The 13,233-nt window shown below is 46.9% G+C and overlaps 1 protein-coding gene across 1 annotated transcript in view; it reads right to left on the bottom strand.

The window, feature by feature from the left end:
* Positions 1-13,233, bottom strand: part of LOC136448660 (deleted in malignant brain tumors 1 protein-like) — a 73,982-nt gene that overhangs the window by 28,126 nt on the left and 32,623 nt on the right. Inside the window, exons 16-28 of the mRNA XM_066448300.1 lie at positions 12,678-12,819; positions 11,842-12,032; positions 10,930-11,119; positions 10,243-10,511; positions 9,263-9,561; positions 7,388-7,492; positions 3,441-3,474; positions 2,709-2,967; positions 2,181-2,359; positions 1,572-1,805; positions 1,060-1,207; positions 466-704; positions 153-419 (exon numbers count right to left, since the gene is read on the bottom strand). Of these exons, the coding sequence (XP_066304397.1) occupies positions 153-419; positions 466-704; positions 1,060-1,207; positions 1,572-1,805; positions 2,181-2,359; positions 2,709-2,967; positions 3,441-3,474; positions 7,388-7,492; positions 9,263-9,561; positions 10,243-10,511; positions 10,930-11,119; positions 11,842-12,032; positions 12,678-12,819 (2,556 nt within the window). The remainder of the gene's footprint in view (positions 1-152; positions 420-465; positions 705-1,059; positions 1,208-1,571; positions 1,806-2,180; positions 2,360-2,708; positions 2,968-3,440; positions 3,475-7,387; positions 7,493-9,262; positions 9,562-10,242; positions 10,512-10,929; positions 11,120-11,841; positions 12,033-12,677; positions 12,820-13,233) is intronic.

Consider the following 13,233-nt stretch of genomic DNA (forward strand, 5'->3'; position numbering starts at 1 on the left):
CCCTTTCCTACTCTCTCCCTTTCTCTCTCTCCCTCCTCTCTCTCTCTCTCTCTCTCTCTCTCTCTCTCTCTCTCTCTCTCTCTCTCTCTCTCTCTCTCTCTCTCTCTCTCTCTCTCTCTCTCAGGGTAGAGACTAGTTATTTTCTCTCTCACCTGGCTGTGTATAGTTCCTGTCCGGGCTGACCGTGGTAGCGGGAATAGCGGCAGGCACAGTGTGCGCGGACTCACACAGCACCCCGGCGTCCTCGGCGTGACTACAGTCGTGCACGTACCAGCCGCTGTGGAAGCACTGCACCACGGACCGTTCTCTCTCCATTACCCCCCTCTCTCTCTCTTTCTCTCCATCTCTTCCCCCTCTCTCACTCCCTGTCCCATCTCTCCCTCCCTGTCCCCACTCTCTCCCTCCCTCTCTTTCTCCCTCTGTGAGGAATATAGTAGAGACTATTTTTCTCTCCACTTGTCTCACCTGGCTGTGTATAGTTCCTGTCCGGTCTGACCGTGGTAGCGGGTACAGCCGTAGGCACGGTCGGCGCGGCCTCACACAGCACCCCTGCGTCCTCGGCATGACTGCAGTCGTGCACGTACCAGCCGCTGTGGAAGCACTGCACCACGGACCGCTCTCCGCCCGTGCACTCCACCTCGTCCATCAGCACGGGGCCGCCACCTCGGCCGAAATACCCGAACGAAATGGCGAACGCCTCCCCGCTACGAGGAAAGAAAAAAAAGGTTCTTCTGTTCCAAGGCTAAAGTGAACTGTAATTTCGACTAATCACCTACAATCTTTGTCAATGAATGAGCAATCCACTGCTTCCTTGATGTCACGTTATGCAGATTGATAGAACGCGTGACTCGTTGAACAGTGGATCATAAGGTGCAAAATGTTTTTGGCGCCCCCGTTTCTGTTGAAAGGTCAGTTATGCTTGTTGTTAGTGTTTTAAACTAGCTAAAATAAATTTGTGCTTCTTCAGTGTTTGAAACCTTTCTAACAACTGAAGGTTTGCCGAAACGGGGAGGTCGGACGACCATCCTTCCCCGCCTCTGCTTGGAGACTAGGACTGACCTGTATCCAAGGTTACTGCAGACGACTTGCGCGTCTCTGTCGTCCCACTTGTCGTCGCAGATGGTTCCCCACTCCCCGTTAAAGTAGATCTCCACGCGCCCCTCCCCAGGTGCAGTGCCGTTCACCAGGCGCAGGGGGCGCGTTCTGTCTGCGGCGGGAAACAACGGAAATCAAGACCACGGCATGTCCAGAATAGAAGATACAGAACAGGAAGTTCCGTTGCATTACCAAGGCTAACCACTAGCGAGTTTAGAATAGACCCTGACCTTCGTCTTCTCAAGACCTGTTCACAAACCAAAAATCATTACAATCCATTTATAGCTTCTTGAGTTATGGTAATTAATGTAGTGCGGACAGACCGTCAGACAGACAGAGATACAAAACAATACCTCCTTCACGGAGTTAAAACATCAACATGTAAGTAGCTACCGAGGAAACCCTACAGGGCCGTACCAGATAGCTTACATTTGTAAGATGCACGATAAAACAAACAAACAAACAAACAGTCTTACGGCCGTCACACGTGCAATACGTCCACCTAACAGACCCGTCACCGACGTAGAAGCACCACGGAATGACGTCATGATCCGGATTCCGGCAGGAGTTGTGGTCGCCCAGCCCGGCGTCCGGAAACCCGCGCACCACGCTGGGGAAGTTCATCCAGTTCAGGCACTGCATCCCGGCCGCCGTGGTCGTCACGTTGCCACGGTAACCGCTGGGGTCCCCGAAGCAAGAGGTGTCAATGGCTGTGGAGAAAGGTCAATAATCTTACAATCATTGAAAAAAACCCTCTTACAAATAAACATCTGACAGAAATGCTATCATACATTGTACCCTTGATATACACTGAAGGGTAGGAACCTTACATTGTAACAGGTAGGACATCCTTCACAGGCATATCTAATTTGCATACATGGGACAATTCAGTTGTTCTGAGTGGATCCAGCACGATGAAGACGGTCAGCAATTCTTATACGCTTTAATGAAAACTTGTGTAAAAAGCCCTTTTGTATTTTAAAAAACAACTCTTTTGCTCTTTTCTATCATCCTCTTGCTCCCAACATCACATATACAACCGACATGAGCTATCCGGCCGTGTCCCCATCAGAATGCACCCTCACCTCTCTCGCTGACGCAGATGACCCCGGCCGCTTCGTTCGGGCGGCAGTTGTTCTGTCCCCAGCCGAGGTGCGCGCAGTCCTGAACCCTGCTCTCCGTCCCGCGGCACTCCACGTTATCCAGGCCGTACCGCCCGGTCCCGGACCCGAACCACGACTCACCCACCGCCCGTATGGCGCCGCTGTGCCATGGCAGAGGGTTGGTGAAAATACAGTCAGTCAAACATCTCTATCGTTCACTACCGTGCCCTAGACACAATGGATAAACAACCCACTGCCCCTACGGCCTCAAAAAGGTTATGGGACCTTTACCATCTATATCTGTATCTATATCGCCAGTATAACCGCCATTCGGCGTAACACACCAGCTTCGCAGGCACGCAGCGCGGCCGCAGCTGGTTATATTACACCGAACGACCTGTCACGTCTAACCTTCGCATATCTAACTGCATGCATTGCTTAAAGCAATCTAATGAGGATGCTTCCACTCTACGATCACTAGCATTATCATCGCCAATCTTTCCTACTTACCCTCTAAACCCGAGTTGGCGGCAAACCACGTCGGCGTCTTTGATGTCCCACAGGTCATCGCAGATCACGGCCCAACCGCCGTTCCACCAAACCTCCACCCGCCCTCTGTGGGTCACGTTCACCCCCACCCCGGCCAGCCGAATGGTAGGGTCCGCCCGGTGGCCCGGAGGTTCATGCCGCTTGCTTCTGGAGAACCTGGGTTCGGGGCTAAGCCGCTTTGGTGCGTCTTCAAGTCTGGACGTGAGGCCAATATGGCTACCTAGAAAATATTTTCAAAGTTTTCGTTCAAGGAAAGCAAAATCACCACGATCAACTTACAACTTTAACAAAAATCGTCCTTTTCCGTAGAGCGCAATCAGCTGTTTGAAGCGCACTTAATTTGTAGCTCAAATTCATCGTAGGCGCGTAATCTATACGCTCAAAGTAAAGCACAATTGGAACAATGCATCAAATGAAGCCAGCCTACCGAATCGACAATAATACGTAGCCGTTGCCTTTCTGAACTTAGTAGTGCGTTGACGCTGCCACGTTACCCATGCAGGCCTAGTTCCATTGATGTAACTGTTTTGATTTCTAACCCAAAGAATTCCCTGATATCAACCGTTCAGACACACCGTTCGTTAAGGATCCTGACGCAGAATGTCATTGCAAACTTACTTTAGGGTGACTCAAGATGTTGCCCATGTTTTCCCTATCAGTAAAACGTGTACGAGAGGAATGCAAATATTTTACCTGGGAACGAGACCTCCGTGTTGCCCCCTTCGACCTGAAGTGACAAAGAAAAACGGAACAATTGATGAAGGTTTTCGTAACCTTTGACACCCTTATCTTAATGTTAGCAACATTTCTTCATTTAGAAAAAACATCCGATAAGAATCGACTTTCAAGAAAAGGCACAAGATACAAAGCACACTTTGTCTTTGACAAGCACGTGTGAATTATGTAATTTTATATACGTACCAGGCTTATTTTGCTCCTTATGCGCCGACTACAAGAGTGCAATTAGAACTGATGTACAATAAGAAAATGGCACATAATATTAAAGACAAAAAACTCTTAACATGTTAGACTGCTAAGGCACTCTTTCCACTAGTCGACGATCCTTGCTAGCTTGAGAGACGACCGTAGGGCGACGAATATTCAATTTGTGTGACCCTTTGGTTTTATAAATGGAATATGATACAAGATCTAAAAGTATCATGTAAAAGACAACAAAACACAAAATTGTACTAGTATTTAAGTTAGTGACATTCGTCGAAATATCCGTCAAATTTTTTCGTCCCTCAATGGTTGAAGCTCTAGTGGAAAGCGGATTTTGGCAACCCATTCTGATCAGTAGTCTTTCCTCTGGGAAAATACAATTATGGGTGTCATAGAAATGGATAGTGTCAACGGGAAATTCTATTTGCCCTGTATAACAACATCCGTGTCCGATTGTTTTTTATAGCCGATGTCCGAAGCTACAAACAACAACGTCAAATGATTGCGTAGCATATTCGTTACTTCAAATTAATCGGGTGCCTCGGATATATTTTTGATATGAATAGTTACAACGACAGCGCTGTTTTCGCCGTTTCAGATGCCCTCCGTAACGTTCTAAAGTTAGCTGCCACGCATAAGAGGATTACCCGATTGAATGGATTATAAGCGGACGAGGCGAGCGCCCTTTCTCGCTTGATCCACCGTGCCCGACCGAGACATGTTTTACGCACACGGCGCAGCGGGGGTTCCTTTTTTCTTTTCAATATTCCACTCGCCGTTACCATGGCAACACAAGCGAAGCCGCTGGATTTCTGAATCCATGATTTAATGGTATTTTCTACGCGTCTATGAAAGTGCCGTTAGTGACTCAGATATGGACACTGTTGTTGTCTAAAACGGTTTTGATAGAAAAGCGAAGGAAACTGAGGTCGGAAATTGTGGGTTCTCTCTCTACTATACAAAAGCCTGTGGAAGAAGAAGAAAACTACGACATCAACAAACCTACCTCGTGTCGTCTCTCCGTAGGATGCCCATGCAAAAAAGCCCTGGTGGTCCAACCAGTGAGCAAGAGAATGGAGAACAACATGTTCTCAGCGTCACTGTTCAGCCTGTACGTATTAGTACTGGCGGAGAAGACTATCGTATACAGGTATATCCACCCACGCACTGTACAGGGGTGCAAGTAGGGTGCGTCCACATTCCGCCCAGATAGTTCTCATGCTCTCAACATTACAGATTTGCTAACCTTTCGGCCAGGCCTGACCAAGGGGGACGTCTTGCATGCGCAGGGATTTGTCCAAAGTTTTGTTTGGTACTATTTTTAGTGTGGCGTAGGAACACTGTGCGTTTCCCGGTGGTACTTCGCTCTGCTTGGGCACATCTATACGGCCAGGCAAATATCTCTAACCTCACCTTCGCGAAAACGGACAAAAGAATCGTATATAAACGATCTTTCAGGTTTCGCCTCAAATATGAACAAATTGCGTGAATATAAAAAGATATGATGACTTTGAAAGCAAATATCTGTGTAACCAATAATGCCGACCGTGGTATGACAAACAAGGATGCTCTATCATACAAGGAGATATATAGACCTTGCATCATGTATGTCTTCTTTCAAAATTCAGCAATTCTAACAACTCCACTGATTACTGATGTTTTGTGTCGAAGTAATGAGAAGGGTGTAATCACCAAGAGGTACAGATCCGGATTATTCTCATTGTTCTACGCATGTTTTCCCCACATTGGTACGTTTATAGTATCATAGTTCGGCTCGTCTCTCTCTAGGATAAAAAATACAACACTACCAATGTTACATAAACAGGCGTAGGGCACTGAGATTGAGTAAGATTTATGCATGTATTTGCTTGATGATTACAAGGGTCCTCAATCCTCATAGAAGAACTTTATTGCACGACACTTGTACGGGCACAATACTTTGCTATTATTGCTATTATCTGACAATTTAAATAAAGAACTAATCTACTTTTATGAATAACTATAAAGACAATCTAGTTATGCATGCCATACATTCTCTGGAACATAATGCTGATAATAGTATGCTGCGCCACGAATGCATAACATACATCTATGCTCACAAAACTTCATAAGGCGGTAAAACCCTTTTTTCAGCAGGTTTAGGGTTTCCTGAGGAATAACCTGCCCAACACAGCTGCATCATCTCGTGATGCGCCTCCCTGCAGGTGGTGCCACGAACGGACAAAAGAAGAACAACCGCGGGGAAGCCTCCGACAGGTACATTAGTTTCGTCCTGGTGGAATGTGATAGCCTACGATCTTGTTTATTTTATTTCATTTTTCATTTTATTCAAATTGCAACGGCAATACAAGACCACCCAGGCAGCAGTGGCTGATTTTGGGCGTCTGACACAGCACATACAATTACAGTGTTGAAAACTACGCATATATAGATCTTGTTTAGCCTAACTATGCCCTTGGGTCTCCAAAAATAGATGATAGTTAATCCACGTGATTCGTGCGTTCCCACATGTGCAAGATTGCGATCTTTTGCGAAGCTACTAGAAAATGAGAATGAGAGGTATTGTTCTAGCAATTCTCATCACACTGTGAGAGTAGATGATATACATGTTGAAAGCAAAACATGCAAGTATTCGTTTAGGTTGTCCCAAACAAATAAAAACACCCGCAGAGGAAGCCTCCGACAGGTACATTAGTTTCGTCCTGGTGGAATGTGATAGCCTGAGATGGAATGTGATAGCCTGAGGTCTTGTTTAGCCTTACTGTGCCCCGAGTCACAGAAAATTCCTCGTGACTCGTGCTTTCTTGTTCGTGCTCTGGCTTTTGTGTTCTGCGAAGCTACTCGAAAATGAGAGACACTGTCCCAATCTTCAAACTTTGATGAATTATACGTGTATCTAGCAGATACATGTTTAAATGGTAAGCTGCACAACACACAAGTAGTCGTTATATATAGTCTGCAGTCACCTTTTGCGTCTATGGATAGTATCATCCAAAGAACCCCTAGACGCTTTACCCCAACAAGAGGGGTGTTGTCTAGTAACAGATCAAGATCAAGATCAAGGAAGATCGGAGGGCAGTCCGTTTTCAGCCACCGCAGCGTTTCTGCAGGTGTGCCCGGGTCGAGGCTGAATGATAACCGCGGCACGACCGACGATGGACACGCTGAACCACCGCGGAGGTATGTAAGCTTCACGTTGAAAGATGGGCCTATGGCCTGTAAAATACCCAGGCTATATGCCGGGCCCCCGGGATAGATACGGGGCTACACAAGCAAAGCTTCTTCTTGCCGCCGTACAGTAGTACGGTGGCAAGAGGAAGCTCTGCTTGCTTGTTTGTTTGTTTGTTTGTATTGCATACCTGATAAACCGCCTCATGGCGTAACACACCAGGTTTGTACTAAAGAGTACAAGCTGCATATCCGGACAGATATATATGATCCACACACACCGGGAAGGACCACTGGTCTTTTCGATAAGAGTGGCGGGTTCTTTTACGTGACTCTCCTCAAACACGGGACCTCCATGTAACGTCCTATCCGAGGGACTTTTTAAATTAAGCTGGTTATCCTGTGGGTCACTCTACGTCGTGCATGCAATAATCATCGTTGTACACTGGAGTATCCCAGCTATACAGGTTACCAGCGAAGCGGAAGGCATTAATGTTAATCCTGTACAGAATCCCAGGTATGCCCCCCACCTGACTGTCATGACACGTTCCCACGCCATGTAACTCCCAGTACTGCTTCGGTCCCATTTCCAATCCGGGCCCCGGCCGGGCAGCTTGTGGGCCCCGACCGGGCAGCTTGTGGGAACGAAAAATCGGATATAAAAGGCAACAAAAGACACAAAATCGAAAAAAATACCCGTAACCGTATATTGAGTATTTTCTTGATATGCATTTTTTATTTATTTTTCGTTATCGCAAACAGCCCGGCCGGGTCCCGGTGGGGCAATGGGACCGAAGTATAATCCCTCTCTATTTTTAGCGATGATTGGATTCAATCTCCTTCCTATCATGACCTCACACAAACACCAATTTTTCCTCGTGTGGTTAAAAAGGTTAAAACATTAAGACGCGTGGTCTGCAGAATTTCGACAAGACTGTACAATCTACTAAAGAGTTTTTTTAATGGACTATACAACTACAGGAAAAAAGGTAATCAAATCTTCCAGCATATGAAATAACAGGTTTACAAATTTTATTGCAGATTCTTTATTTGATCTATTGTCTGTTCCATTTTCTTATAGTACATCAAGGGCTTTACAATTCGTCCGCATAAGATAATAATTTGAGAAGAAAGCTTGATACATTCTTTCATACCCCTTCACTTATTGATAATACAAAGCGAAACCCCGCATACATTATGCTTATTAGATGTCACCTGACCAGAAAGTGCAATTGTACAGTTTTTGATTAGAAAAAAAGCTACATGGAAATAATCATTAACGTAATTACTGTACAACTTCAATATTACATTGCAGTATGCTTAAACTTAGTTACACTTAACATCTGTGTATTAAACTGTCGATGTCGATACATATCTCTGCTTTGACCGAATTGAATTCTGTTTCTATCTGGTCTGACCCAAAACGAACTTGACACTGGTCATGGTTATGAGAAGGGTTGTTTTTTGTACAGCTGTATTATCATAAACCTCTGGCCGCTTTAAAACCCCATAAATATCATCATGAACTGCAATAACGTAGAAATAGCACCAAAATACAACATTGGCAAGATAACAGAAAATACTTTTGAATACAACGACATGGACGATCGCTCCTGAAAATACTTTCCACCACAATAGTATAGCCTGTATTTACACAAGCTCTAGGCCGGAGGTTACTGACCCCCACCCAAGGGTTAAAGGCGGTCACGGACACCGGCTGGACACTAGGAGCGCGATTCGTCAGGCTACACAATAGTAGTATAGTAACTAAGACAGTTGGTTTGCAAGAACTTTATCGTTTGCTAATAGCGCCACAGTCTACAATAACAATCTAAACTCCTGGTTCGCTCAACAATGCGTATTGCGTGCACAAGTATGCGCGATATTTAAGCAGACCTTGCGATTCCCACGTTCTGTAGTGTATGTTATCTGGAATGTTCCCAGAAGTCGAATGCTTTTGATATCTTCATATTTTCATTAATAACAATTACAGGAATAAGGAATTCTAGATACATTATGAATCGATTATGAAAGATTTCATACTACACTCACCATTCCTTAAGATATTTTGCCATTAACCAACTTTTGTATCATCATTTTACACATTTATTTACAAATAACAAAAATAACAACAATAATATAGCTGTTGCCATGTTACACAATCCAGTGACGTTAAAAAATTAATATCAATATTCCTATAGTTCGCGTCACACATGGCGTATGGTGACATATGGATGACGTCACCATTCGCCCATATAAAGATAGAAATAATTATGTACCCCTTTCATCTATTTCCTATACCTACCCACGGGCCCCCTGTTTGGTGACGTCAGCCGAGACGTGACGTCATCATACACGGGCAACAGGTGATGGATGGTGACGTCGGTATCGTCGTGACGTCATCATTCTTCACCCATTATTCTGTTGAGCCAGGAGGTGAATCGGGAAACCCTGGTGTAGACACCGGGAAAGTTCCTGATTCCACATCCGTAGCCCCAGGAGGTGACCCCCCACAGCGTCCACTTGCCGTCCTGCTCGCACATGAGCGGGCCCCCCGAGTCGCCCTGACACGAGTCTACCCCGCCCGCCATCACGCCTGCGCAGAACATGTTGTCCAGGAACTTCCAGCCGTAGCGCCGGCGGCAGGTGTCTCGCGAGATGAGCGGGACCCGCGCCTGCCGCAGCGTGGCGGAGTAGCCGTGGCCTGTGGGGAGGGAGAACAGTAGAACATCGTCAGTTCACTACTCACACGAACGCTCGGATATGACTAGCAACGCTTAGCGTGAGACAAGCTAATAGGTGCAACAACCTATTCGCTATAACCTGACCATGATGGTGATGGTCTTACCCCTGAGAACAGCTTATTTGTTTAGCTAAAGCAGCTAGATTCAGGTGCAGAAGGGAGAACAGTGCAACATCGTCAGCTTATCTCACACAGAAACTCTTGGATGTGTCTATAGCAACGCTTAGAGTGAGACATGCTTAGGTGAAACAATTTGTTCGCAGTGTGGCGACGAAGTTAAAGTCTTACCCCTAAGTTGGCCCTAACGATAGCTTCAGTGTTTAGCTAATGCAGACTCCGACGCAGAACTTAAGAGAGAGACATCAACCAGTCTTAAATGGAAAGCGAGCCTCTGCAAGGATGTAGGAATGCAAAATAAGCGACCACTAGACCTTTTCAGACTTCAATCTCTACTTCCCTAACTTGTTCTGAGATGCTAAGCATTTTGCAGCCATCTTGTCTTCTCTTAAGACTTGTCAATATGTACATGCGCAAGACGCTGCTTACTCCTCAACGCTTTTATAAGCCGGCACCCATCTCACCGTATCCACCGCCACCAAGTCCCGCCACCGACCTAGCAAAGACGACAACAGACAAACTTACCGTCGCTTCCCCAGCCTGCAATATAACAGGGGTGTCCCTCCCTAAACTGGTTTTCTGACTCGGGCAGGCAAATAGGGTTAACGAACTGTCCTGTCTTGACGCAGCGGCCGTCGTTCTGTCGTAGCTTGATGAGGGCGATGTCGTTGTTGGTGGAGTCGTGGTCGTAGAAGTAGGTGAAGAAGTCCTCGATGAGGAAGTCTTCTTGGTACGGTTCCCGGCGGGAGTAGTGGAAGTCTCCCACCCGCACCACGTACTCCTCCTTACGGTACCTGCAAACGCACGAGAGGTTCAGTCGGTATAACGGACATGATCTAACGAGTTCCCGTGTTCACAGCGTGCTGCATTCATTGGGCGCCCAACAGTTTTGCAAACGATCGCGAATGATTACAACGAGTTGTCCTCAATTGAGAGATGAAGTATAGGAAAACGGATACCTGTCGACGCAACTTGCCACCGAGGGCACCCAACTTTTGCAAGCGATCGCGTGACTCGTGTTATATTGTACAACTGTTCGTCCTAACTTCGAGAGCCGAAGTATAGGAAAAACGAGTATCTCTGACGCAACGTGCCACCGTTGACACCTAACAGTTGGAAGCGATCGCGAAGTTGTCCCTGACTCGTCTCACACAAAGATGAGGCCTAACATAGATCTACAGTGCTGGAGTATATAGGACAGATCAGTAGTACCTATGGAAGCAGTGTGCCGCCGTGACGACCCAGCAGTCTCCCACCAGGGTGGCCCCGCAGGAGTGGCGGCCGTCCTTCAGCTTGAGCCCGACCATCCAGGGCCAGGCGCCGTGCGTCGCCTCCTGCCCGCCCACGATCCGCTGGCCCCGCGTGCCGGTCTGCGGCAGCACGTACCTCCGGCCGCACTCTCCTGGGGGAGGGATAACAGATAGTTTAACAACAACCTTCTGTTATTACTAGCTACTTTATTCGGCGACTTTTGGCAGCACGTACCTCCGACCGCACTTTCCTGAGGGGAGATTGTAAAGGAAATTGACGAAATTTGCCTTTACTCTGATTCGTGCAAAACTATAAAAGAAGTGGGCCATTAAAGAAGACATAAAAATATTCGCAAATTTGACTTTTACGTTTGAAAAAAAAGGCACACAAAAAATCAAACCCACGAACAGACAAACCATCCGATATTACAACGGCTGGTCACTTGTTTCTCACGATTTTGTATACAGCACATTTACCCCTGCTGTTACCAGGTCCCACCCTTAATGTCGACATGTCATGAAGCAGCTAGAGACGTGTATCATCATTATCATTGCCATCAGAAGAAGGGAGCACATCCTCACCCTAAAACCTGAGATGCTAACGAAATGAATTGCCTACCTGTATTTGTATTACACTAGCATTGAAGCCCATCTACGAAGGGGGTCCCCTGCCAGCGGTAAAGCAGATCGTGCCGTTGGTCTACAAATACTGTATAAATTCTTCCCACTAATCCTCGAAAACGGGGAATAACTCAAAGAGACAGAGAGAGGGGGGAGAAGAAGAGAGAGAAAAGACGAGGGAGAGAGAAAGAGAGGGAGAGACAGAGATATGGAGATAGGGAAGGAGAAAGGGGAGCTTTTAAGACCAACTCACCCGAAAATGACGTCTCGTCGAAGTCGCAGATGACTCCGGCGTCCTCCTTGTGACTGCAGTCGTGCGCCTGCCAGGCGGGGTGCGGGCACTGGTCCAGGCTGGGCTCCGACCCCACACAGTCCACGTTATCCAGCTGGATCACGCCCTCGCCGCGCCCGAAGTACGACCCGGTCCGCGCCAGGGAACGGCCTCTGGAGAACAGGGAAGGAATCGGGATGAATGAGAAACAAACGTACAGGGAAAGAAGTTTCCCTCCCCCTAACCGAAGTACGGCCCTGTCCACGCCAGAGAAAGACCTCAGGGAAGGAATCTAAATGAATGAGCTACAAGTATTGTGCAAAAGTTAGGTGTGACAGGCCGTTCAGTGTAATATAACCAGCTGCTGCCGCGCCGTGTGCCTGCGAAGCTGGTGTGTTACGCCGAAGGGCGGTTATACCGGCTATACAGATATAGATACAGATACAAAATTACAGAAAAAAACTTCCCAAGCCTAAGTCCCCCCCACCCAACACCCCCCTCCCCTCTGACCAAAGTGGACCCCTATCCGAGCCAGGGAACGACCTCTGGAGAACAGGGGAAGAATCGGGAGGATTGAGCAATAAAAGTTCCCAAGGCTAAGCTTGTCCCATCCACCTGGTCAGAAGTCCAATTCCCTTTAAGAAAATACTCAGGCCTTGTGACGAAGCAATGCGGATTTTACCTTAATTCTAACCAGATTTTCAACTGTAACTTATCCTATATCATCTCCACTCTCTAGTCACACGTTAATGAGTGCACAGCAAAGGATAACTTCATGTAGTGACCGTGCACGCGTGAAAAGGGAGATTAATACGTACGTGTATCCGAGCTGTCTGCAGACGACAGCAGCGTCCTTCTTGTCCCAGTGATCGTCACAGACGGTTCCCCATTGCCCGTTGTGGAAGATTTCTACTCTACCCTCCTTCTCAGTGGCACCGCCCACCAGGCGTATGGTCGGACCTGGTCATGGCAAGGAGGTCAGGGGTTAGGAGGATACAATCGAATACATTCGATATGGAAGTGTGTGAAAACAGACAGCACTGGAGACATGAATTTTTCTTTTTTTTAGAAATGAAAATCTTGGCGTTTCTCTGGTCTTCGCACGAAAAATGATTCGTCCTGTCAGGGCAATGTGAAGTTTATGCATCATCTCCAAGCAGATCCACCGCTAGCAAGGCAGCATACAAAGGGTCAAACAGTATGCCTAGTAGACACTGTTTGATCCTTTGGATACTGCATTGCCTCCGGTAGATCTGCTTGGAGATTATGCGTGCATGTGCGTGAATGGGGTATATGGCACTGGAAAGCCTCGATGCAATAGCTGAAGTTGTTAGAAATGAATTGTTGATGTATCTTAACATCTCAAAGCAGAAC

The sequence above is a fragment of the Branchiostoma lanceolatum genome, chromosome 14, assembly GCF_035083965.1.
Source record: "Branchiostoma lanceolatum isolate klBraLanc5 chromosome 14, klBraLanc5.hap2, whole genome shotgun sequence".
In the NCBI taxonomy this organism is placed as follows: Eukaryota; Metazoa; Chordata; class Leptocardii; order Amphioxiformes; family Branchiostomatidae; genus Branchiostoma; species Branchiostoma lanceolatum.